This window comes from Amblyomma mixtum, chromosome 9, assembly GCF_055824585.1.
Source record: "Amblyomma mixtum isolate Tamu chromosome 9, ASM5582458v1, whole genome shotgun sequence".
In the NCBI taxonomy this organism is placed as follows: Eukaryota; Metazoa; Arthropoda; class Arachnida; order Ixodida; family Ixodidae; genus Amblyomma; species Amblyomma mixtum.
In genome coordinates this window covers 46,730,077-46,756,754 of record NC_143020.1, presented here as the reverse complement: position 1 = coordinate 46,756,754, position 26,678 = coordinate 46,730,077, and the positions used below count along the sequence as shown (strand labels likewise).

At 45.2% G+C, this 26,678-nt stretch overlaps 1 protein-coding gene across 1 annotated transcript; it reads left to right on the top strand.

Moving 5' to 3' along the window:
• Window positions 1-316: 316 nt before the first annotated feature.
• LOC149328896 (lysosomal acid lipase/cholesteryl ester hydrolase-like) lies at window positions 317-23,796 on the top strand. The gene is made up of 9 exons (XM_089561985.1): window positions 317-470; window positions 4,675-4,876; window positions 10,562-10,676; window positions 14,653-14,803; window positions 16,723-16,818; window positions 19,484-19,636; window positions 21,899-21,970; window positions 22,746-22,814; window positions 23,430-23,796. The coding sequence occupies exons 1-9, from the start codon at window positions 336-338 to the stop codon at window positions 23,679-23,681; spliced, it is 1,245 nt and encodes a 414-aa protein (XP_089418111.1). The 5' UTR covers window positions 317-335; the 3' UTR covers window positions 23,682-23,796.
• Window positions 23,797-26,678: the final 2,882 nt, after the last annotated feature.

The window sequence follows — 26,678 nt, the reverse complement described above, 5'->3', positions numbered from 1 at the left end:
TTGCCCTTTCGTGCCGTAGCAACCTTCTCTGCTCGTCTAATTGTCCTTCGCTTTTGTTTCTTTTTCTCTTTATTGAAACCACATCCCGACAACTCGCGTCACAAAGAAGGTAATTATAATCTCACTCGTGCCGGCACCGAGGATAGTCTGCCTATAAGGAAGCAGTGGCATTTTGTATCACTTCTAGACTCTATGCTTCCTCCCGGACGCATAACACTTTAACTCTCGGTCGTAGAGAGTGAAAGTTTGTAGCAGGTAAGAATCGGGATGTTTTCGCATCGGATGTATTAGTTCAGAAGAAACTTACCTGTTTTTGTCGCCGTCGCCACGTGGAGATGGTGTCACCTTCCGAAGCTCTGTCTCGGCTTATCCCGAGCCTCCTGTTGGGATCGTTGAGGACGGCGTTGGACTTGCAAGCCGAGTTCGCCAATTTTTACACAGGAGATGATCCGGACCGTTGCACGGGAATTGTGAGTAATCCGCTTGCTTCTACTTTACTGCTTGAAATGCATGCCATACGGTTTATAGGGGTATCATAATCATAGAAGCCGCCGCGGTGGCTCAGCGGTTAAGGTGCTCGGCTGCTGACCCGAAAGGCGCGGGTTCGATCCCGACCGCGGCGGTTGAATTTCTTTGGAGGAGAAATTCTAGAGGCCCGTGTACTGTGCGATGTCAGTGCACGTTAAAGAACCCCAGGTGGTCGAAATTTCCGGAGCCCTCCACTACGGCATCTCTCATAGCCTTAGTCGCTTTGGGACGTCGAACCACATAAACCAAACCAAACCAAACCATAATCAGAGGTCAACGGCTTTGCCGAAGCCGCTGGAGCTTGCCGATGCGAGAACCCTAACTGGTGTGTCGTCGCCATGGGTGCAGTGGTCTGACTTCACGATCAGGAGCAACAGAAGCTCCGGCGGCCGCGACACTTCTTAGAAGGTCGCGCCGTCCACCTCCTCCTCGCAAGCGCATAAGCCAGAGCCGTTCTCTTCATCTGAGCGGGACAAAACGCAAGCTGGCGCGAGCACAGTGGCCATGGGCAGTTTCTGTAACAATCTCTCATCCATTTTCTATTTAGAATTCATTTGATCCTCTCCCACATTGTCCACTGCTATTTGGTCACGCCGCCGAGGCTTTCAAGGCGCAAGATCGTGTGGGAGGAGACACTCCCACGGGCTATGGAATCAGGAACTAATCCTTTTCTACATATCCAAGCCAATGACAGGAAATAATTGTGTTTTATATGATGTTTATTCTAGTTCAGTTTGGTTTATTTCAATATTAGTTCTTTTATTTTAAGCTTGAATTTTAACATTTGTTGGTTTCGTCTGACGCGGCCGTCACGCTGACGACAGGAGAAATGAAATGCAAACTCTATAATGTATCGTTATAGAATACGGCCCCAGATGTGTACATTTCAGGAATGTACAGGTCTCGCTCCGAGGCGCACGGACCGGAACGGCAATGGAAAATTGGTGATTGAACGCCAAAAGAAAACATGGATGACCATGAAGTGAAAATGGGTTGTGCCTTTCATATATTCATGGTGCTTGGGAAAGTTGAGGAATAACGCGGCCGTCTAGTTTCTTTTGCTGTTATTGTGCGAATGCAGTGTTTACCTCAGGCCGGAGGACATATTTTAGCGTATTGTTATTGCATTGATATTGCTTTTTTGTAGAGACTAAGACGGAAGGAGGAGTTTTGACTTTAATATTGCCTACCCTACACACGGAACATTCTTCGCGATGGAAACAAAATATAAGGAATGCCTCCACTGAACTCATGATCCTTGTCCCTCAAACAGCTGCGATACCAAGACGCGTCCAGTCGTTACGTTCTGAGTGCTTTCCCAACGGTATAACAACGGACTTCTCATTTGAGTACTGTGGTAATAGAATGTTAGGTGGCGGATGCGGCAGATTCTCCATGTGAATTCTTAGTCTTTGTAGGTTCCTGCAGAAACACTCAACTTGCAGCAATAAGATTCCTTCATATTCCCAACTCTGAATTACACCGCGCTTCATTCGCACTGAAGTTTTTCATTCCATTAATAGAGAAGTGTTTCACAAACGTATTACCCCTAACTACTTATGCCGTGGGGCGCAAGAACTAATGCTCACCGATGTAAATTTGATTCAAAGAAGAAAGTGGAATATCCGGATAGCAACTGTTTCTGTACTTTCATGTACCTCCCGTTTTCAAGGGACAAAATAACTTTAAAAATATCGTCTACTGTGTTGGTCTCTCATATGTGGCATTGTTTTGTCATCTCTACCTACAATGTAATATGTACAGCATCAGCCAATAGTATACAGCCCAAGGGGCTTGCTTGCGAGGTTTTCATGATGCCTCGTTATACATCATCAGCGACCATAATATCTTGAAAGAGGACTGGCTTCGCGTGCTCAATCCTCCGAAGCTTTGGACTGTTAGATATACTATTCAGCCGCGCTAAACAGCTTAGAAGCAAACCGCTTACTTTTTACAGGGGTTGTACCTCACATATACTTCGTTTTTTTATACGTCCTTTAGGCCTGGCGTATAAGCCCTTACGCACTTTCCTATTTGCTCCCGCAGTAGAGTACAGTACAATCTCAAGTACAGTGGACTCACTCCGGGTCGTCAAGTGTACTATCCAGCGCACAGCAACTACACATATCAATACAGAGTGAATCTTTGTCTTGTTCATTTGACGCATTAAGTTACCGCAGTGATGAAGCATACGCCGCAGGGCTCTTTTATGGACAAGTAGCATGTAGCCTTCCGAGTGAAGGTCCATACGTATGGATGTTTTTGCTTAAAGCGAAACTTAAGAAGCTTTTGAATTCGATCAGTTTTAAAGGGACCGATTTCTGAATCATTCAGGTAAAGCCCGCGGAATAGTTTCGGGGTAGCATTTGAAATGGTGGTGTAATCGCCGAAGAAAGCGGCGCAGGCGTTCAGGCTTCTCTGCGGTGCACAGCGACTGGCAGAGGTACCGATAAAGATGTCATGTCACCACGGCGCTACATTTCCAGCGAAGAAACGGTTGTGTCATGGAACAAAACCAACAGCATGAAGGTGAAGCTCACGCAGCATTGTTTGACGACATCGGACGACACACAGCACTATGCAGCGAAAGCGGCGGATATGTAAAATTTTGGCGACAATCACGTCGCTACGACATTTTTGCACTGCCACAGCGCAGTGAGGAGACGCCTGAAGAATTTCGAGGTTTTATTCGACGATTACGTCACCTTTTCCAATGCTAGTGCAAAAATTGGCAGTCGTGTAGCTGTGGTTAAACCTGAAGGATTGCGAAAGGATTGAGGAGAGAGAGAGAGAGGCGGTGGAGAGCGCGTGGCAGCGGCGGCGGCCCCGGCACGTCAGCTATGCGCCCCTACTGCGCATGCGCAACTAGTGAGCGCGGCGGCGGCACCTTTGGATCACCCGCGCAGCGACGGCGGGGGTGCGCCAGCGGTGCGCCGTGTGACGTCACTGCTGCTCGCGCAGGCGCAGGATGGCTTTAACTCGGCTCCACGAAATGGCTCGGCGACTAGCGTAGTAGCGACTAGCGTAGCTTTTGCAACAAAAACACTGCATGGTTAACCTAGAACCTTCACATATTCTAATCTTGAATAACCTCAAATCCCTCCCTCCCCGGCCCCCCCCCCCCCCCCAAGAAAAAAAAATTGAGCTGCCCTTTAAAGAACCCCATGTCGCTACAGATTGTCGCCTCTAAGATTATTCTTGTATTTTGGACAAAAGCATAGTTCGTTACAACACGCGTTCGAATAGATATTTAAGGGAACAAAATATTGCCAGCGCCATAAATCACATTAAGAGCAATAATTTTAGAGCGATAGTATATTTAGCCGCGTTGCTCGCTTCGCTCCATCTTCGTCGGCATGCGCAGCGCCACTCCTGACTTACAGGAGAGAGCGGGTAATTGGAAAAGGGGAGTGGGAGAGTGGGCGACGCAAGAGGCGCAGGGGCTTGGTAGGTCGCATGTGGTCGGTTTAAAACAAACAACCGGACAAGCGAGGACATCCGCGTCGCCTTGTCCGGCGCCCCGCTCCTTTTTTAAGGCGAAACCCTTTAATGCCTCATACTGTCGTTAGCAGACGCGTCGGCAGCCATGTCGACAGACGCGTCGGCAGGAGTGTCGACAGACGCGTCGGCAGCCGTGTCGACAGATGCATGGGCAGGAGTGTCGACAGACTCGTCGGCAGCCGTGTCGACAGACGCGTCGGCAGGAGTGTCGACAGACGCGTCGGCAGATTCGTCTACCTTTCGGCGTCACTGCTTAAAAGGCTCAAGGTTCCAGCATGAATAAAGGCGCATCTTGTGAATGCATGGGCTTCATAAATAAAATAAAAGGAGTAAAGTCAAGAAAAGGAAAATAAAAAATAAAAATGAGAACATAAACAAAAATAAAAACAAAATAAATATAAGGTGTGAAAATAAAATAAAAACAATAAAATTAAGAAAAGGACCAAAAAATAAATAAAAAACAAAATATGAAAAATAAAAAAGTAAATAAAGACATACAGCGGCCAGGAAACGCTTTCGCCTTGCAGCACTTTACAGAGCCAAAGTGCCCCCTGAATTTTTTTGTGTCAAACCAGAGCGAACAACGCTCAAACACTCGCGTTACGCACTCGTAACAGTCCCGCGATGTTTTTTTGTTTCATACAGGAGGTGCTGATTCGAAGCAAAGGGTACCCGTTCGAGAGACACAGCGTAATGACCAGCGACGGGTACATAATAGAGATGCATAGGATACCACACGGAAGAGATAAGTGCAAGCACCCGTGCCACAAGCAGCCCATTCTCCTCATGAGCGGAATGGTGGGCGACTCTTCAAACTTTGTGCTAGACTTTCCCAAACAGTCTCTCGGTGAGTTTCAGACTTTGTAGTCGTTTTTACCTACACCTGATTTCACCTCGTCATGACTATTATCCTTTTCGTATCGAAAAATAACGCGTTGAGTGCACGCCACGTGTTCTGCCCATGACGCGGTGACTTCCTTAGATTAACGAATAAGCGCAAAGTCTAGCACGGTGCACTAGAAATTTAGTGTTGTTCTTGTGATTTTTGCGAACGGAGCTTTATTTGATGCTACAGGGTCTGTTCTGAAAGTAGTAGTACTCAATTTTTTAATAAAATTTATTCATTAGAGTAGTAAAAACAATTACAATTTTTCAAAGTAGCACCCTTCCGCATCTACACGCTGCTGCTCATGAGTTTTCCAGTTTTCGTACGCCTCCAGGAACGCCTCGACCGGAGTGCTTTTTAGCTCCCTCGTCACGGCCTGTTGAACCGCCTCTACCGATCCATGATGTTTCCCCTTGAGCGTCGATTTTATTTTCGGGAATAGGAAAAATCTGGCAGGGCCAAGTCGAGGCTGTAGGGGGGTTGAGGCAGCGTTGCCGCCTTGTACTGGGCTAAAAATCAGGGTCCTCATTCACATGATGAAGAAGATCCTGGCAGATCGCTTTCCGGTTGGCCTTTTGCTCCTCTGACAGCACTCCCGGCACCTCTCGCCGAATTAATGCCGCCACTGGGAATTCAAAGGAAATGTGGCAAATTGTAATTGAGGTGACACATAACATTAAAAAACGTTCCATACTTCCCTCCAATGTGACTGAGCAGACAGTTGAAGACTTTAATACATTTTTTCACCAAAGTTGGCCCTGATCTAGCATCGAAACTTCCTGATATAAGTACTAGCAGTGATCTTCCGCGGCCAGTTTTAAATTCTTTCGTTCTGCACAAAGTTGAATTAACTGAAGTGATGTGTGTTGTTATGGATTTAGTAACAAACAAGGCGGTAGGCTACGATGGCATTCCTGTGAAGCTAATTAAAGAAAATATTGATGTTCTAGGACCCATATTATGCCATTTATTCAACCATTCAATACTCAACAGCACATACCCATTATCCCTAAAGATAGCACGTGTTACTCCTGTATTCAAGGACGGCGACTCCTCTCACCCTTCCAGTTACAGACCTATCTCTGTAATTAGTGTTATTAATACCATATTCGAAAAAATTCTTTACAAACGTATTCATCACTTTCTTGAGAAATATAACATTATATGCCCAGAGCCGCACGGATTTCGCCCGCATTACTCCACCAGCTCAGCAGTCATCACTCTTACCCAGGCAATTAATGATGCTTTACAAAATAACAGACTCGCAGCAGTTATCTTTCTGGACATTAAAAAAGCCTTCGACACAGTTAACCATGACATTATGCTAAATAAACTAAAAATATATGGATTTCGCGATAAGGTGCTTGACTTTTTTTCTAGTTACCTCACAAACCGCCAACAAATTGTTTCAATGAAATCTTTATCGTCATCCATTCAGCGCCTACACACAGGGGTTCCACAGGGGTCTACTCTTGGTCCGCTGCTCTTTTTACTGTACGTAACTGATCTGCCCAAGATATTAACTTCATCCAAAGCCGTCATGTATGCTGATGACACTGCCATTGTAGTTACTGCTCATCATACGGCCGAACTTGAAAGCATAGCAAATACAGAACTGGAAAAAATCTCCGACTGGTTTCTCACAAACAAATTAACAATCAATGCTAAGAAAACCAAATACATACTGTTCCACTCAAAGAAAAAATTAATTCTTTCAACTGATCTTACATTAACTATTAACCAGACCCAGCTTGAGTCAACAAATACTTTTACATACCTAGGAGTCACACTGGACAAACATTTACACTGGCAACATCATATTGAGGCGACTTGCACTAAGATGGCATCCGGTTGTTACGCTCTTCTCCAGACGCGCGAATACTTTGATATCAATATCCTGCGCGTCCTATACTTCACATTAATACATACTCACCTTTCATATTGCATCGAGTCGTGGGGCTGGACGTATAGTACATACCTAGAGCCTATTAAAAAGTTACAAAAGCGAGCACTTTGAATAATTTCATTTTATAGTTACACTGTACGCAGTAAGGCACTATTTACTAAACTACGCGTATTACCACTCAATTTACTTCGTGAGAAAAGAACTGCTGAATGTGCCCATAAAATAATAACAAACAACCTCCCGTTTGATATATCAATATTCAACATTCCGCCACTTCCAACACGGAGCAGCACGTACGGCAATTTTAACTTGCCAGTGAAAAGAAATGTATATGGAGAGCGTCTCCTAGAGTTTACGTGCGTAAAAATTTGGAACAATCTACCACATGACCTAAAGACTGCCTACAACTTCCCCATTGGAATAAAAAATTATTACCTTAAAAAGAATGACACACTTCGAATTCATACTTTCATTTTTTACTAGTCGTCTTAGATATTTGCCTGATATTATTTGCATGTAGACGAATCCTGATACCTTGATTTATTTATAGATTTATACATTTGCGTCTATTCTACAAATGTTTTGTGATTAAAAAGTGTGCACTGAAATCATTTCATCCTCTTCTCGTGTGTTGTACCCTTGTGATGCTTTGTAAACACTTAACAGCTATCTTTGCCTAGCTTTTTGTGATGCCTTAATTTTTGTGTAAGTTCTACGCGTTTTGTTTGATCTCTAAGTTTTTAGTTTATATAATCTGTAATATATGTGTTTCTTTTGTTGATGCTCTTACAAGTGTTGAGAGTGATGTATACTCTTCTTTATACTAACTTACTGTCTTTATTTTGGTATATTGTTGCCTGCGTGCTTGTATACTTTTTTTTTCTATTGGACCCGTTACCAGCCGTTGGCTATGGGTCCGGGAAGTGTTTGTGTACATTTGTAAAGCTAAAGAGACCAATTAAATAAATGGAATGGAATGAATAAAACTTCGCGCGGACTTCCCTCATGGGTAAGTTTTCTGTCATGATCTCAAAAACTTGGCTTTGAGCAACGCTCAAGTCACCAGCAATTATTCTGATACTCATCCTGCAATCACTGTTCAGTAAATGTTTCACTGGCTGCACATTTTCGTTGGTCTTGCTGATCGAAAGACGACCGGAGGGGTCGTCGTCTTCCACTCTTTCCTTACCTTCTCGGAGCAGCTTGCGCCACTCAAAAAACACCTGGTCTACCCATGGCAGCGTCACCGTAGACCGCCGTAATCATTTCGTGCGTCTCTTTGCACGTTTTCCCAAGATTTGCATAAAACTTGATCGCGTATCGCTGATCCGGTAAACGCTCCATGATTCTGCGCGACGAGACGTTTCGACAGGGGTTCACAGCACAAGCGACCTGCTCTCTTGAACGGCCGAGAGCCGACTGGCGGTTTTCCCCAGCAATCCCAATATCCCCCTTCAACGATCCTGCACGCGCAGACCGCCTGTCGTCCGCCCGTTCGCCCAGGAAAAAACCAGTCCTACTACTTTCAGAACAGGCCCTGTATTACGTTGTGTTCAGTAATCCAGTCATGGTCGAGCCACAAACTGTGTTTTGTGCTTAGTTCTGTCATGCGTTCGCTTGGGTTGTGTTTCATTTTTCACTCGTCACGTGTACCAACTTGCTCAGATGCATTCGTTTAAGCCTTTTTTATGCTGGTTCTCCATCTTCTGACTGCATGGGAATTCAAAGGTGTTCCTCTCTTCTGTCGACTTAATTTGACCTTATTTTGAGCTGCCACAAGGTTGCATTGAAGCCACACCAGCATGTTGCATATTTTTAATTTATTTTATTTATGGCATACAGTAGACCATGATACAGATCCAAGCAGAACAAATACGTATTAGAGATTACAGATACATGGGCAACAAGTAAAATAAAAAGAAAAACTAAAAATAAAAAGGGCATGCAGGATGACTATGCGCTGACATTTATCGTGTCAGAAAATTCCACTCGCTGATGGTATGCAGGAAAAAGGAAAATTTAAAATTGTCACTTCTAGCGAAGTACGGGGTAAGTGAACCGGGATAATGGTGATGCGCAATGCGTGTAGTTCAAAACGATAATTAGGGCGCTGGATCAAGCGCCAATTCGTTATTTATGAGCAAGGAAAGAAATTCTCGTCGAATATATTTTCTTCTTGCATCAAGAGGTTCGATAAGGTTAGATTTCATTAGCTAATACGGAGAATCAAAAGGTGAAATTTTAGAATAAATAAATCTTACGGCTTTTCTTCGGATATTTTCAATTTTCTTAATATTGGTAATAGTATAAGGATCCCACACCATGCATGCATATTCAAGCTTAGGCCTGATTAGTGAGTTAAACTCGAGAAGCTTAACCTGAGTGGGGGCTTTGGAAAGTTTATTTCTTAAAAAAACATAGTTTGCGAAAGGCGGACGAAGATATTGTTGCCACAGACTACGCTACCCGTTACGCGATCACACGGGCACTGCCCACCACTACGGCTACTGATGTTGCCGACTTTCTTTTGACCGACCTTATCCTACATCATGGAGCTCCCCGTCAACTTCTGACCTACCGAGGCCGATGCTTTCTGTTCGGGGTGGTCGCTGACATTCTTCGATCGTGCTCTACGAAACATAAGCTCACCACCGCCTACCACCCGCAGACGATCGGCCTCACAGAACGCTTCAACCGCACTCTCACCGATATGCTGGCTATATACGTTTCTCCGGACCATCGCGACTGGGATACCGCTCTCCCCTATGTGACCTTCGCCTACAACTCCTCCTGCCATGACACTGCCGGCTACTCCCCTTTTTATCTTTTGTATGGCCGCGAGCCCCTGCTGCCTCTGGACACGCTGCTTCCCACTTCTAGTGCTCCGCCGTCTGCATACGCCCACGACGCCATTACTCGAGCTGACCACGCTCGCCAACTCGCACGCTCCCGGCTCCTCGCTTCCCAGACCTCTCAGCAGGAATTCTACAACCGCCGTCACCGTATGGTCTCTTTCACCCCTGGCTCCCTCGTCTTGCTTTGGTCGCCATCTCGCCGCGTGGGGCTCTCTGAAAAACTTCTGTCCCGCTACATCGGCCCGTACCGTGTCCTGCGCCAAGTCACCGCAGTCACCTACGAGATCGCTCCGGCCTTCCCCGGTGCCACGTCCTCTCAGCATCAGACCGATGTTGTGCACGTCTCTCGCCTCAAGCCCTACGTCTTGCAGTCCCCCTCACTGCCCTGATGAACACCGAGACGGTGCCTTTCCGACCGGGGGGCCATGCAACGGATAATCTCCGTGAAGACGACGCAGAGGAAGTGCCCGGTGTGTGCGCGCTTGCCGCTCGGGGCTAGCTGTGATCTGTACCCTGTGCTCCGGTCGTCCTTGTGCCGACATATAGACTTCGGGCCACGTAACAATATATTTTCCGCATGTGAATTTTAGGAAAGATTGTTAGTTAATGTTACACCTAGGTATTTAAAACTGGAAACTTCATTCCTAGAAAGTGATTGGTGATGCGAACGCTTTTTATTAGTAGCACCTACCAGTCCGACAGAGAATAACGTAGGCCCACGTGTAGGCTTGAAATGATTGTTAAATTCAGGAAAGGTACTCTACTTAGGATTTTTTCTAAAATTAGGCTTATTTCATGTTGCTTCCCTTCCGGCGTTACACAGATCTTAGCTTAAAATTAAACGTTTTAAAACAAGTTGTACGTCTCTGATGTTCTACTACACAGGTTACCTCCTAGCTGACAGAGGCTACGACGTCTGGCTGGGAAATGTGCGCGGAAACACTTATGGGAAACGCCACAAGAGATACAACACACGCTCCCGGAGATTCTGGAACTTCTCGTAAGTTCCTGTGTTTTTTGTGTACATCAGCGATTCACAAGATATTACGAAACTGGCTTTTCCTTTTCGACTCTCCAGCGTGGTTCTACACGCTACGTTTTTCTCGACTAAATAACCGTTCTTCTAGAGCAATATAAATTGTTTTAATTTGGAAATGTTTAAAGTAGTCTGAAAATTTAAGGATGTAGTGAATACAAGGAAGGCAGTACAATGACGATATCCTATCAGTAAGCTACCCACCAAATGAATTGCACGTGGACTCACAATGATGACATCTCTCCGGGAGATGACTTTTAAGCTGAGTGACCAATTGACCTAGTTCTTAAGGGCTGGCGTATTCACAAATCCTAAATTTGTTTTTCTCAATAGGCAAGGTGAGGGTAGTCGGTATCAGTGAAAAACTACAGAAAAGAAATTGATGGTTGAGTTCAGAATTTTACGTTATAAGAATTGAGATCATATTGCCACGTAGCGGTGGCTGCAGTCCGGAGAGCAAGACGACAGCAAGAATGGCTGCTAAACACTCTTTATTTGCGTTGACTTGCGCCCGCAAAGAACCTAATGACTCGGCGGCGGCGTAGCAACAGGCGACCTCGCCGGTCGGTGAACGGTCGGCCGTGCTCAATTTAAAGCTGAAGATAAAGCGCGCAATGTTAGTAGAACATTTCGGAACAACGTAGAATCGGCTCTGCCTAAATGCGATCAATCGAGATAAAACTGGTCGCGTCTTGCATCACAAACAAAGCGATAAACTGGCGTGCCCACAGCTTTGAAGAATGTACAAACACTACAAAGAATCGCGGCATCACTCCGATCTCTATGAAGCATCGACCCGATGTTTTAAAAATAAAGCGACTACGAAGAATTCAACGAATTGTGCAAACATAACCCCCCTGTGTCGAAACACAGAGTCCTTTAGCGGGCATAATACCGCTTTAGACGGACGACATGGACAATTTCTGGTTGTACTCGGCCTCGCTGGAATGCAGTCATTTCGTCAGGGGCGACTTCGTGGTCCAGTTCACCTAGCCGACGAAGAACATTGCACGGGCCGAAAAAACGGTGCAAAAGCTTTTCACTGGGTTTTAGTGCATGTGATTCGAATATTGGAGAGTGTTAGAAAGTTGTGACTACTGTTGTCAAGCGAGCTGGTTAACTTAATTATAATATTTACCCTTTTAACCATTTCAGACAGGCACCTGTTTGCCGCCATTAATTTGTAGGTGACCCTTATGTACTGCGGCTTAACAAATTTTGGCCATTTATTAGGTGATTCGGAAATCGCGCGCCGTTTGTATGCCAAGGCCATTTCCATGAAATCCACCATTCCGTGTCGCATATCAACTTCTTTCTCCCGTCCTCTCTACCTGCGTTGAGCTGCTCGATGCTGCTTACTGCTCCTGCCCATGCGGGGACGAGGACACTGGACATGAGGGTCATGAAGTGGCGTGCATTGGCACCAACGCAGAGAAAAGTAAAGAAACAAAAGTGGGAAAGTGGATCATAAGCGCTCTTCGACAATATGTCGGCAAGAGGGCGTGTCTTACTCTGATGAAGCGCTTCTTGGTGCAAATTTCCATTCGTATACTGTGTTTGAAAACTATACGCGAAAACAATGCATGCATTGTTCGGAATAAGATCTTACTGTAATACAGAAGTATTTAAAAAAAACTAAAATGAACGCTATTCCCAGAAGAAGGCGCGTCCTCTTCTCGAAACGCTCGCTAAGCACACTCAGGCTGCCCCCTCCCATGTTCATATTGTTTTGCGTTGCGAAGAGCCCCATATTGCCGCCCTCTCACTACCATTTTCACTGGTGACATACTCCAACGGTGGTATTGCTTTGCAGAAAAAGCAATCTTTTTGCCTCTAAGAGCCTAGCTTGAAAATTTGGTGGCTTGCTTCTTTGGAACATGTTGTTTAGGAAAACTATCAAGTTTCTCACCGCTGCTTTTAGCCGTATGCACCATTACATTGCCTGCTAGCTAGCCTCGAAAATAACTATTTTCTTATTTTTAACTACTATTTGCAATCGAGCACTGTCCTTGGTAAGGTAACTGGATGCCTTTTGTTAAAGAGTTTATTGGAAGCAAGCATTTTGTCATGAACGTCATCTGGAGTGTGTGCAAGGAAAGTGGTTGATGCTACGGTTGTTCCGCCTGTCATCGTGGAAAAAATAGCGTACTCAGGACAACGGAGAAGAAAGACCGAACAACATAAGCGCATACTCGCAACTGGGCGTCTGTTGAAAAAACGCAGAAAAACAGAGGAAGATAAAAAACACAAACAGAAACAAAGGCCATCACGCAGGCACATCAGGATGAGAGTCACGCACGTGTGTCAAGATAAAAAGAAGCACTATGCAGGACCACCATTGGGTCAGCAATACACGTGCGCTCATTCATACTGCTATTATAAACCTCGGAAACATCTCTAGTTATATGATTTAGGTGCTAAAACAAGACAGTTGTTTTACTAAGTAAAGGCTTGCAACTTGAATTCTTAGAAAGATTGGAAGAAGGCTGCCTTTTCAAGGACGAAAAGTGATCTTGCAGACCTACACTAAGGCAACGGCCAGTTTCACCAATGCAGGTGTCACAAAATTTGGCGCAATTTTGGAAACAAAGAAACAGAAACAGCGCCGCGCGGACGCGTCTCGCCGGCGCGAGCCGAACGGGGGAGAAAGAAACCCCCGCTGAGCGACTAACCTCTGCGCGTGGCTCCCTCTCCCCTCCACCATCGCTCACCGGCATGGCGTGCGCGGAGGGAAAGAGTCATCCATGCCGAAGATTTCTCTCGAACGTCCGAGTCGCTTCTACTGTTAACTGTTAACCGGGGAAAAGGGCGCAGCCTTGCGTGCGCTAAGACATGTCCCCCTCCTCTGCACTCGGACGTCGGCGACGGTGCCACGCCAGAACTAGCCTGAACCTTCGAGATGCGACCCCCGACCTCTGACCAATTGGGACGCGCGGCCGGTGAGAAGAGGAGGAGGAGACAGCACTACCGATGCTGCGTGTATGTGCGCGCCTGCTGTGGCGCGTAGAACAAACAGACGTGAGAGCGAGCCTATAAAAGCAGGACGTTGACCGCTGGCAGATTAGTCCGGACCGCCGTTTAAGTTTCATCGAAGCGCGCCCGTTCGGCTCCCGGGAAAACACCACTCGGCCAGCATCGGACCAACGAGGCAACGTTAGCCAGTCTGCGGGACGGCATCATCGTGGACCTCTGGTCGTCGGACTGCCGCAGTGCCCGGTGAACAAATTGTGTTTTGTTTGTTTACCTCTCTCTCTTGTGTTAGTGCACTTTAGGAGCAATATTGCCTTTGTATTGTATTGTCCTTTGAGTACGAGACCGCTACCTCCACACGCTCTAAGGGTGTCTGGAAGCTTCACGCTTAATAGTGCGCGAAGTGTGGGCGACAGCAGGTCCGTCAAAGAGAAGGCAATGCAATACACCACTTTTATTGCACATCTAACTTAGCTGTTCCCGTGGTTCACGGTGCATCGCTTCCTTTTACCACGCATGCCGCTGCTGGTGCACGCGCGTGACAACCTTCGCAAAAATACTGCTGACTTTTTGTGCGCCGAAAAGAGAGCAAGAACGCCATATCTTATACCCACATTTTTTAGTTGATGCGAAAGCCGATGATCATAAGGAAGAACTGCAACACTTTTCTTTTTCTTCTGCTACTCTGAACCAGTAGAGAGAAACCTACTGACCTCAAACTTTTTTAAGCACCTTGCTAGACGTTAGATACAACACCTCCTCACGAAACTGAGTCACTCTTACTCAATTCATTCTTTTTCTTTCTGTATTTTTTCCAGTGTTGTGTGAATAAACACCCAGTGGCGAGTAAGCGCTAGAGTGGCTTGGTGTTCCTTTTTCGTTGTCCTGAGTGCGCTATTTTTTACAAGATACTTACGAAATAGCTCAAATGTCGATTCTACTTCTCTTCTGCTTGTTTTGGCGGCCACAGGTTTCATGAACACAGCAAATACGACTTGCCGGCCCAGATCGACCATGTCCTTAATATGACGGGCAGGAAAAATCTAATATACACAGGTTTGTCCCAAGGAACGCTTTTATTCTTCACCATGATGTCGGAGAAACCGGAATATAACGACAAGGTAAGCGAGCAGCTCGTATATTTTATTTATTTTATGACACTCGCAATCCCCTTACAGATTGTTTCAGCAGGGGGCCGCTAGTACCCGCAGACACACATTAATGAGGGTGCTCACTGTGAAATGAGGACAAAAAAGCACACTGAAAAATACTGGTCCTAACTTACAATGCATTTAAAAAAAAATAAAATTGGACCCTTTTCTAGCATCACACTTTCGCATTTTGTACGGAATAAAAAAACGCAAAACTGAAGTTAAGCTAGAAACAAAAAACGCATCACTTTCCTCTTGTCGACCGCTTAGTTAACCAGTTACAAATGTTCTCATTAGCAGGTTTGCAAATGCCAACCGCTCTAAAGCATTCTTTGACAATTCGATGCACCGTAATAAGCAAGACCACAGAGAGAGAGGACGACACGACGAGAGGTCTTCCGAATAGTGCTATATGCAATTTTTACACAATCCAATTTTCACAGAAGTTCTACTGATGTAAAGCATTCGTCTTGAACAACATCCTGCAGGGAAAAGGAAAACTTAACGTATTGTTCGATAATCATGTACTCAGAGCACATGATGGGTTACTCTGCAAAGGTTGAAGGTATTTTGGGAGGTAGAATCTACATCAGGCTTCTTGGCGAAGAAAAGGTACCAAACCTTAATGTGCTGAAGCGCGAGTCGTTGCTCTTGTAAAAGTTTGGTATAAGACGTACAGGTTTTTCGGTGCAGAACTTCGAGCGAAGTGGTCTTTACTGCTGCTTTTAATACTGAACGAATCAATTTAGTTCTCAACGCAGCGCCATTCTGCCGAGGAAATGACCATTTGTGTAAAAAATATCAGGAAACTTGAACTAGTATCACTGTGTGCAAACCTCTGTGATCAAGTGCTTGGGATCTGGCAAGTCGGAACATGATCATATGGAAGACGTACGGTGCTTAGGCTGACTTGTTTTCTTTTTTCTACCCGAATAGTGTATACTCGTAGTTGGTAGGTTAGATTTAACCGTTCCTGTTGTCTTTAACGCTATGCTTGCCAACCTAAGAGGCGCTCGTCTTGCATATGAACTGTTTAATCAGTCCATTGGGGGTAGCACTGCAGATATCGAGTTCCGTGCTATAGCAAAGGCTGTCATAAAAACTCTACTATAACCCTGTGCAGTTGTATATACCATGCCATTAGACATAAGACTTAAACAAGAATCACGAACCACCCCAGCATAGTAACATCCCTTGCTGCTGCAATATTTGTGGATAACTACCTCTTAAACGAATCATTTCTGACCAGCTGTTGCGATATTGGTATGTTTGTTTCATGACCAGGGCCCACATTTTCGGGGAAAAAATCCTTTGCATACAGCCATATTGATTTTGTAATATTACGTATAAAAAACTAAAAAAAATGTGGTGCTTGCTGAGGCAATTGTGACTGTAAAGGTATTGAGCAAAACTATGCGGTAAGAGTTGGCCTCGACACATTGCCAACCAGTGTTCGCCTTACGTTTCTCTATTTGTATTCGTCGTCACTCTTTTACGCCCAATTGTAGCTCTTTCTCAGTCACGTGGTTCGTTTGCACAGCAAGGGCTCTCGGGTTTGATTGCAAACATACCCATATACTATGATTTCAGTGCATGTTATAGAACCGCAGGTGGCTGTTCATTGCATGCAGCGCTCTTCCGGTGCGCGCAAATCAGTCAGTCAACGAAATATATAATCAATCAAACAAATTGCATGTTTGCTTCATTTGAGCTGTTCCCCAGACGACATAATTTTTTATTCCTGAGCTTACATCACTACTACCAGACGCACATTTTTCAATCGAGAACACACATTCCATTCCTGAACTGCTATGAATTCCTTTCCTTAATGCAGCGTTTGTAAGATGAGTATATTTTACTGGATTGCTTCGCGTGTTGATTTTACACAGGTGAGAGTGTTCATCGGTCTGGCCCCGTTCAACAAGCTGTCCCACATGGACGTCGACATATTGAACGTTCTTCTGCCTTTCGCAGTGGATTACGCGGTAAGCGTTGTTCAGCGGGACTCGAGTCTTGCGCTTTGGCCCGCCATGGTCACTTACACTGGCGAACACGCGAAACCGTCGCACTTACGATCATGTTTTAAATTTCTCAGTATAGAACAATTGTATTTCGCGATAATATTTCATGTCTCAGTTGTGCGCCATGGCTTCTTTACTGCGGTGTATCACTTTTCTTATAACATTGATGCTTCCTATGTTGTATCTAACCTCTCATGCCTTACACCGTAGTACATTTTGTCTCTCTACTTCAACGCAGTGTTGCCAACTTATTATTCATGCTAATATGGTGTTTTGCCAAAGCTTACATTTTTGCATAGCATGCTCCGCGCTATCTTTTTCTGTGTCTCATGGAGCTGCACATATGTAATCCTAAAAATCGACACAGACCACTATGGAGTTTGCGGTACTAATAGGGCGTGGCCATTGCTATTTGTAGCGGTCGGAGAAATTTCATCATAGCGCCTGTCCTGGACCTTAGAATAAATTCATTTTGCTCACGTGCACGTGGTCGGCTTTTTCCGGAAGTCCAGGAGGTGGATTTGCGACAGAAATTCGACCGAACCCTGACCAGAAGGAGAATACTGCAGAAATGGAAACGAGTATGAGTGTTCGAAGACCAATGCTTTACTCCGATATCCACAACACTGAAAGAAGCAGCGCGGGACGTAATGCATTCATTCTTTTTCATCCGTATATATTTACCCCGTCCCAATTATATCGATGTCCTGGTTCTTGAGATCATTTCCAACATTAAGAATCTCTCTACTTTGATCTCTTGGTCTAACGCCGCGGAAAGACAGAGAAGTTAGAAAGGAACAGACACATAAACGCTACCCTACAGACATCATGGAAGACACCATATTACTTCCTCAAGCTCAACCTTACTATCAATTAAACGCGATCTTGTTTCTCAAACTGCGGCACGCCATTAACCACAAGCAAGCTTTAATTATTCACTTTTGGAATAACCCTTCCTGTTCTACTAGGCAATATAATCACAACCGATTAATACACCGCAGCTGCGATGTCTGCCCAAAAAATGGTCGAGCCGCCTTGGTAAAGGGATTTCTTTGTGCTGAGAAGCTTGCTCCCAGAGTTTTGGAAGGGTACCCATTACCGTAACCCTTTCTTCAGCCTAGATGCTCTTATCAACCTCAAAGCGTAATTGCAAGAAGTTGATATTAAATTCTTGGTTGCCTCTTTACTTCTTTGCAATGAAGTGATGATTGGGATGAATTTTTATGGCGCAAGGACATCTGGGCCCAAAGAGCGCCATAACACAATGCACTTTTCTTCTTCTTCTTCTCAAGGTGGGGATAAAGACACCACATTGTAAAAACGTAAGACACTGAAATGGGTCAGGACGTCAGGCCCGATAAAGTAACAGCGCGTGAAGAAGGCCATAGCAAAAAAAGGTGCTAAAGGAAGCCAACTCGAGGGCACAGAACAGACCTGCATACATCAGGAGCTGTAACTCTTGATAATCCGATGAAGGGGCTCGTACAATGGTTTGACAAGACGTCGACGCCTTCTGGTTTGAGCCTATTCAGCTCCTGTATTAAAAGCGCTTCCGACCAGACTGCCGTTATTGCGGTCTTGTCATAATTGTTCGCACTCGACGGCATGCTTGAGACAAGCACTGGATCTGTGCATGATGCAAGACCACGGCTCCAGACTAGGCCATCGTCTTCGTTAGCGGCTCAAGCATCGGATTTTCAGTCACTCAGAGAGATCACATTATTTCACTGGGCTTTTCGTAATATTTTCTTCATCTGGTAAATAACACGTTCCGAAAGTCCTCCTCTGGTGCTAACACACTTCAGATTTCAGATACTCAGACCAACGTAACGGGACCGAATCTCGGCCGAGATGGTCGCATTTCGATGCAGGCGAAAAGTAATTGCAACTGTGTATGCTGTTCGATAGCGCACATGGTCATGGCCTGGATTTTCTACCGGCAAAACCAAACTCATTGCAGAATAAGCGACAAGTGGGCCATCCAGAAGGAAGACGTTCGTCAGACCGGTATGTTGCTTCCGGTGAAGGTGGAAGGACTGTGCAGTCCACACTGTAAAAGGCGAAGCATGCGGTGTACTTTAGCACGAGTCGGCGCCAGCGCGCGGTTGCTGTAGACTCTCAGAACGACGGCTTCTGTCCGCGCTCGAGCCTCCGGTAGTCGAAATTAACCCGTAGTCAATACTACGTCGGCTTGCTGATAGCTTACATGCAGCGGCAAGACATTAAACGCATGATATCGTATCACCATCTGTTTTAGTGCGTAGGAAAAGTAATCTAATGCACACCGACCGCGAACAAAATCTTCCGTTGTTTGCAGCCTTGACCATTTGCAGCTGGCCTAGCACGAGCGCTCTATTCCGTGGTACTACACGCTCCTCGTCGTATTCTACGTAGCACAAATCTATGGTTTCGCACTGATTCGAATCTAGTAAAAGTTCTCTCTAGTTTTTCAAAAAAGGGGCAAATAAAAAGTGAGCTGCATTTGCATTTTATTTAGCAGTTACCCTGCTAAAACACAGTATACTCAAGTATACCTGTTCATAACATTGATAATGCTTTTAAAGAACATTATATGTTTCCTCGATTGGTAATGGGAGCAAAAACAGCAAAAATGTTGCTCTTTGCGCAGAACATTTTGTACGCGGCTGGACAGTACGAGCTTCTGCCGCAGGGATCGCCTTTGATGCCACTGGCCAGAACTTTTTGCACCCTCCCGACGCGAACCCTCTGCTCATTTCTCGGCGACTTGTTCGCCAACCTGGGAAGTCACAACATCAACAAGGTTAGTGCAGTGGGTCTAAAAAGACAATCTGCCACTCCACCTTTGTTCGGAAAAGGCGTTGAGATTTGCTGTGTGGCTGCTGCTTCCTAAATGGTGCAATCTTGATGCTCGAGAGGCTTGGTAGCTCAGAAAAAAACGTCATTCCCAATGCACCAAAACATGCAGGCGACATGTGCTCAGTCTGTTTTGCAGTGACAACTGTGTCGAAGAGCATTTTCAAGGTTACGAGTACGTGGCCATATGAATTTATGATTTCATGATATCGGAGGAACATTTGAAACTTTGTCACTACTTTTGATGCGCTCTTTCCAGGGGATTAATATACCTTTTGAGACGTCATACAGCGCCGGAGGCAATAGATGGGCAGGGGGGCCTGTTGCGACCCGGGTAGCATGGCCGAACCGGTAATTTTTTCTCGCAAGTCAGACAACCGCAAAAACCGGCATGTCTAGTCAGCTGTGATACTCTGAAGTTTTCTCTTCGCAACGAAGGATCGCTTTCAGTGTTTGTCTTGAGAAACGCTGGTTAGAGCGTACGAGTTTTGAGTCGGAACTCGTCACTTTGCAGTGAAACACGAACCACCTTTGCAGGCTGAGTGCTCGAAAGTAGGTTGCCCCCGAAGGGGCGCAGCGGGGTTTGCGGAGCCTCCTCCAAGCGCAAACCCCTGAAGAAGCCGGGCGCCGAGCCGGGGGTGGCTTGTACCCATTTTTACCGGTGGGTGTCCGGCGGTCAGTTTCGAACCAACCACCAAAAAAGGGCCACAAATTGGGCTTATGCCGCACGAGGCGGACTTATGGTTGCTTTGCGGGGGAACTTATCACTCATCCGTCAAGGCAACTGTTTGGTCTAAGACCCTTTTCCCAAGCATTTCACCCTAAAAGAGCCGAGAACCAGGCCAGGGGAAATCTTGTACCCATTAAAGAAAACCGGTGGGTACCCGGCGGCACTGGGGATCGAACTCAGCACCTTCCGAATGCGAGGCGGATGCTCTACCACAAGGACGAGGAGGATTGGAGACTGGGTTAGGAGGAAAGCAAAGAAAACTTTATACAATTATTTACATTATTTACAAAATAGTGACTGAGAGTGACTCTCAGTGGAAGGGAACTTCTTCGTCAACCTGAGTCGACGGGAGTTAACAGGCTTCTCTCGGCCGCACTCAAAGCCGAGTTAAATAGGGTTCAGATTCCTCAGATCCTTGGCTGGGGAATAAAGGTCGAAGAGCACTGTCCAATCGGATGGACAGAAGTGGACGTTGGTGTTACCACCCACGGAAGGGGCGGTGCTGGCTGTTCCGCTCCCTAGCGGCTCGGTCGATAGAAAGGGGTAAAGGCTGAGCAATCAAACACGGCTGGAAATGAATCTCCCGCAGTCTACCGGCAGGTGAACGAACGTGCTTCCCCGCCGGATGTCCAGAACACGAGACCTCTGTCGAGGACACAGCCGTCTTCAATTAACAGCAACAGCTTGACTGTGCGTAGCACCACTCCGTCGTCCGGTGAACCGAGGGTAAACTCGGCCTGACTGGCACCGCCACGTCGCCGCTGCTTCCGCTGCTGTTTGCCGCTGTCAATGCCCTCGTCAGCCCCCTTCGCATCTTCGGCCTTCGCCGCTGCTACCGTGGTCACCTCCGCTTAAGGAAGTCCGCTGCCTAATCCACTTAGGCTAGGAGGGGGGCATCACAAGCACTACACTGCACCGCCGCCGTCGCGAGGTTGTCGGCCTTGTCGACCGTCTTCGGTTGCTGCTTGCTCAGGCCCACGTGGCCGGAAGTACGTTCATGACAGGCCTCACTGAAACGACCTATTTACTGGGCTGATTTTGCACCCACAAAAACTTCAGCAACTCCGTGCGTCAGTGCTGATAGAAGGATAAAACGGCTTTGTAACTCAATCTGGGCTTTCTGGCTGTATATTCTTAGTGGTGACGTTAACCATTTTTTTAATTCTATCTCTTACTATTCCGAGGGAAAAACTTGCAAATTAGCAAAGGCTTCTGTTGTCCCTTGCAGTGCAGTGTCTGTTATGATGCGTTTAACAGAATCTATGGTAAACCAACTTGCCGAGTTCAGTAGTTAGATAATTATATCGATGGGCAGGCAGTTCACCTGTGCGAGTGTAAGTAGCTATCAATGTTGGCTGAACTTTTCTGATCAGGTCTGGCACTATTTTTTGGCGTTTTTTTAACAGGGGTCGGAAGTACGTTCTTTAAAATGCGGAATACGCTGTAATTTTTTTCTTTTTTTTCGTGCTCCTGTTGCAGACTCGACTTCCCGTGTACCTCTGTCATGCGCCTGCGGGATCGTCGGTGAAGAACCTGGTCCATTTATTGCAAGTACGTTGCGAAGAACGATACCTTTCGAACATTCCGCACCATTGATCCTTGCAAAAGCTTTTGTTCTTATCAGGCATACAGCAGTGAGACAATGTTGCTCACCTTTGTTTTTCTTTACTAATGTCTTATGTTGCGGCTACATAGGTAAAATGCTTCTGAAAATAATTTAGGAACCTTATTTATACATTCGATCAAATAAAATCTTGGATGTTTTAGGCAACATGATCGACTTCCCACAGTGCGCCTTTCAGCGCAGTTATCTAGGTTTTACGTCAAGAGGCATAAAAGAACGCGTTTCTCTAAACCAGGGAATCAGTAACTGGGGAGCCGAAAGCCCTAATCTAGTGAAATGATAATCTGTGCAATACGCGAGCATAAAATCATTCTGATTCTGGCAAGGATGAGTGGCTCAAGATTATGCAGGCAGCCAATGCTGAAACAGTAAAGTTCGGGATACTTACGTGGTGTATACAAGGTTTTATTTATTTTATTCGACGCATTTCAGCTCGAATATGTTCATTTACAATAAATTTCTAATTTATATATTCTAGCCTCCCTTCCCCGACTACAATGAGTTGTTTTCTGGTTCTAGTTTCCAGCTCTGTATGAAAAACAGCGTGCTTCACGAAGCAATTGTTCACATTTGCTCACTGACCAGCAAGAGTGCACTATAAATAAGCAGCAGCTTTTTTATAGATATCGAAGAGCGCTGTAATGGCACTCGTTGCAGTGACAGTGTGCTAACTGTATATTGTACTTCTTACTTTTTAAACAGCTAATAAACACCAAGAAGGCAACCAAGTTCGACTACGGGTCTGACGACAACTTCATTTATTACGGCCAGGTGAACAACTAGACAAGTTCATTTTTCTTTCTTTTAGTGGACCACACTTTATTTTTTCGTTCTGCATTGACAACACTCCAAATGTACACGCTGAAGTAATCTGAATCGAAAGCCAAATAGAAAAAAAAAGAAAAGTTAACTTTCAATAAGCACTGAGGAGTTCTGATGCATGCTCGTCACTTTTGAAGTTGATTTAATAGCGAGCTACTAAAATGCTTTGAAAAACGTTTAACCAAAAGCGATTGATCGCGAATACTATAGCGGAGTTTGGAATTGTATTGCACGAATATTTCTATTCATGTTTGCTGCTGCCATTTAATTACAAATGCTCTCAGCAATACGATAATAAAATAACGTCATTGTCCTGCAGTATACTGCCAAGAGGTGGCGCTAATTATGTGACGATTTACTTAGCTGACAAACTCATGGCGCAGACACAGTTCAAGAGCAGTTGGGGAAATTCGGGAGAAAGAACTCTGTCTTTTACAAATAATTATCTTGGAGTAGAGATTACTGGTGACAACTTTATAGGGGAAAACCCCTTTGTAAGCTGTTCAACGTGAAGTTATCGCACGCCCTATGTGCTAAGGTAACGAGGGTTCGCTAGCTGTGCAGGAGGAAGCCCCAGAGTACAAAATAAGCAACGTTAAGACGGATGTGGGCCTCTTCTGGAGCCGCGGCGACCAATTCGTGACGCCAGTGAATGTCCGTGAACTCATCAAAGACCTCGGACCGCGTGTTAAGAAGAGCTTCTACGTAGACGACCCCTACTACACCCACGTACACTTTGCAATAGCACTCAACAATCCTGAAGTTCTCCATAAGGACCTACTGGAGTTCATCGACAAGTACGCATCATCTTCATAGGCTTGTCTTACATGTACGGAAGCCACACAAAGGGAAAAAGGGAGAGGGGAGAGTCAGGGTGCGTAGCCTTCATTTCAGATAGGAGACTCATCTTCGTTTGTGCAATGCGTTCATCACTGGCAGGATTTAATGGGTCCTTTGTCATCCGAAAAATAAGTCATCCGAAATGGCCCTTCTTGAAGTGAAAGAACATATACTCGAAAACATGGAAAGGAAAATATTTACCCTCGGAATATTTCTGGATTTTAGAAAGGCCTTCGACTGTGTCCAACACGACGTGCTTTTAAGGAAGTTGCCATTGTATGGATTTCGTGGCAACGCATGGTCTTTAATAAAAAGCTACTTAACATCTAGAGCCCAGTTCACATGTATAAATGGCGCAAAATTTGACAGAAGACTTTTAAAACAGGGCGTACCTCAAGGGTCATTACTTGGTCCGACACTATTTTTACTATATATAAACGACATTGTAAACATAATAAATAACACTAAGTTAATTTTATATGCAGATGACACGAATGTGTTTTTCTCGGGCGCTGACGTTGTGGACGTGTTTCATCAGGCCAACGAATGGTTAACTGGACTGAACTTATGGCTTCTTTCGAACAGACTCCAATTAAACACAAGTAAAACTAAATACGTACTGTTTAAACCGAGGGGAACCCATCCGCCCACGAACTTGCACTTAAAATTTCATAACATTACTATCGAACAATCGACTACAGCTAGATTTTGGGGGGTAATATTCCAGGAGAACCTTTCATGGACGCCTCACGTTGACGCACTGCGTAGGGACCTTGGGCGAGCGGTGGGAATTTTAAACAAGATAAGATACCATGTTCCGTCTGCTGTAAAAAAGCAAATCTACTATGCGCTTTTACATTATCGCTTCTGTTACTGTTTCCCAGTATGGGCTACAACGACTAAGACAAATTTGGATTGTCTTTTCTCTTTGCAAAAGCGAGCAGTGAGAGCAATAGACAATTTAGATCTTTCGGAGGACACTGCACCTCATTTTAAAAGTAATAAAATAATGCCCATTCACAAACTCCATAAACACAAACTGGCCCTGGAAATTTCGCGTCTTCACCATACAGATATAACATTTCAAACTAAATAGCATGCCCAACCTGGTCCTTATTATCTACGACAAAACTTAATACCAAGGCCCCGTTCGCGTACAACATACGGTGATCAAAAACTAAGTTATTTGATTCCGGATTTCCTCAATGCGCATCCTGAATTAGCTAAGATTCTTTTTACTGCCACCAAGGTGCAAAGACTGAGAAGAACACTTAGAAACTTTTTCTTAAATGAAAACTAAAGACCATGCTGTGCTGATAATTTCGTTCGCCTTCACTCCGGATCTTTACCTTCATTGTGATGATTGGAGACGTGCGCACATAGATCACTGTTTTTCATAACACCACACTACTGATCCAACTTATTGTTTTTATGTACCTGTATTTTTGTGTTTTTCATGCCCTTTCATATCATGCAGTGTTGATGTTTCTTTTGCTTTGTAATTAATGTGCTTATGTTATGTTGTTTCCGCCGCAGCCAAGGGGGGCGCGGCCCCGTCAGGCATGTCTATTGCCCTTTGTCGCGTCTCCCAAGGCATTTCTGTAACGGAATGTCTTGAATAAAGAAAGAAAGAAAGAAAAAGTTCTGGTGGAGGAGGGTTTGATTTGGGTAGGGTGGTGTATTGGGCACCGTCCAGTTGAAATTTTTTATCCACGCCGTACAGCTGTAAATGTAGGCTAACCAGTCGACCTATAAAACGGTGGGAAAGAAATGCCCTTGCTCTGGAGGAATTAATTGAAAGGGTACCGAAGATGGACATCTAACGAAAGTGCTCCTTTATTGGGCATGAGTGCCTTTCGTCGTGGGCTGCATACTGTGCTTTGACTCTGTGACTTACTGTCACCTTGCTGTGTTGTGACTTTGGCTTTTTCTTGCTTTGTTTTGGCTTTGTTATTCCATCCTTGATTTTTGTCATGGCCTGCACTCTGTGCTTTGATTGTCTTTAATTGTTACTGAGACCATGAATGTGCTGTGACTTTCGTTTCCTTAGATTTTTTTTCGTTGTGGTCTGCACACTGTGCTATGACTGACTGCCTTTGACAGTGATCTTTACGGGGCTGAGCCTTTGGTTTCGTCTTGTGGTTATTTTTGTTTTTACTGCTCTGCTTTTCGTTTAAATATTTTTTTGTTTGGAGCATTTAGCACCTTTTCATTTATCTTGAATTGGCGTTAGGCCTGGCAAAGTGTTGCGGGTCCGGGCTCCCTCTCTCTTTCTTTTATGTTGTTTTGAAATTTTCGCAGAGGACCCACAAAAGGTTTTACCCTCAGCATTAAGGGAAAGATTTGAGTAGCAAGGAAGAACAAAATACGGCGAAGCCAACAAGAAAATCAAAATAAAAAGCAGGGGCACGTAGGAAGAGCGAACAGAAGAGGGGGAGGGAGGAGATCGAGAAGAAAAGCTTTCTGAGAAGTGATACGTAGCACCGATGTTACGACCAAGGAGTTATGATCATAAATTCGATAAAGTCAATCATTCTTCAATCTTGCTCCATATTTGCTCGATATTTGAATTTCAGCGTCTTACCGCATTTCTCTCTCTGCTCATCAATGTTTGCATTCTACAATTACGAGGGGGGAGGGGAAGGGGAAGGGACGGGGGGGCTTTCTGACCGGCCGGAGCAACGCTGCAGACTGGCCGCCTCCATGGTAGCCACGTAACGCCTGAAAGAATCTAACAAACAGCAGTCTCAATATAATTACGCAGCAGCGTGCAGCCGAGTAGGGCGAGAGCATTACAGAGTCGCCGGAAAGTGCACGCCAACTTTCGCACAAAATTATGGGTTCTCTGCTGTGAGTACAAGTTCAATACTTGGCTCAGGTGTTCACGATGAGAGACTCTAGTTCTTGAGCGAGTTTCGCTCAGAACTTGTTTCAGAGCCCCTTGAAGTTACCGTGCTCGGCTAGTGACCTGAA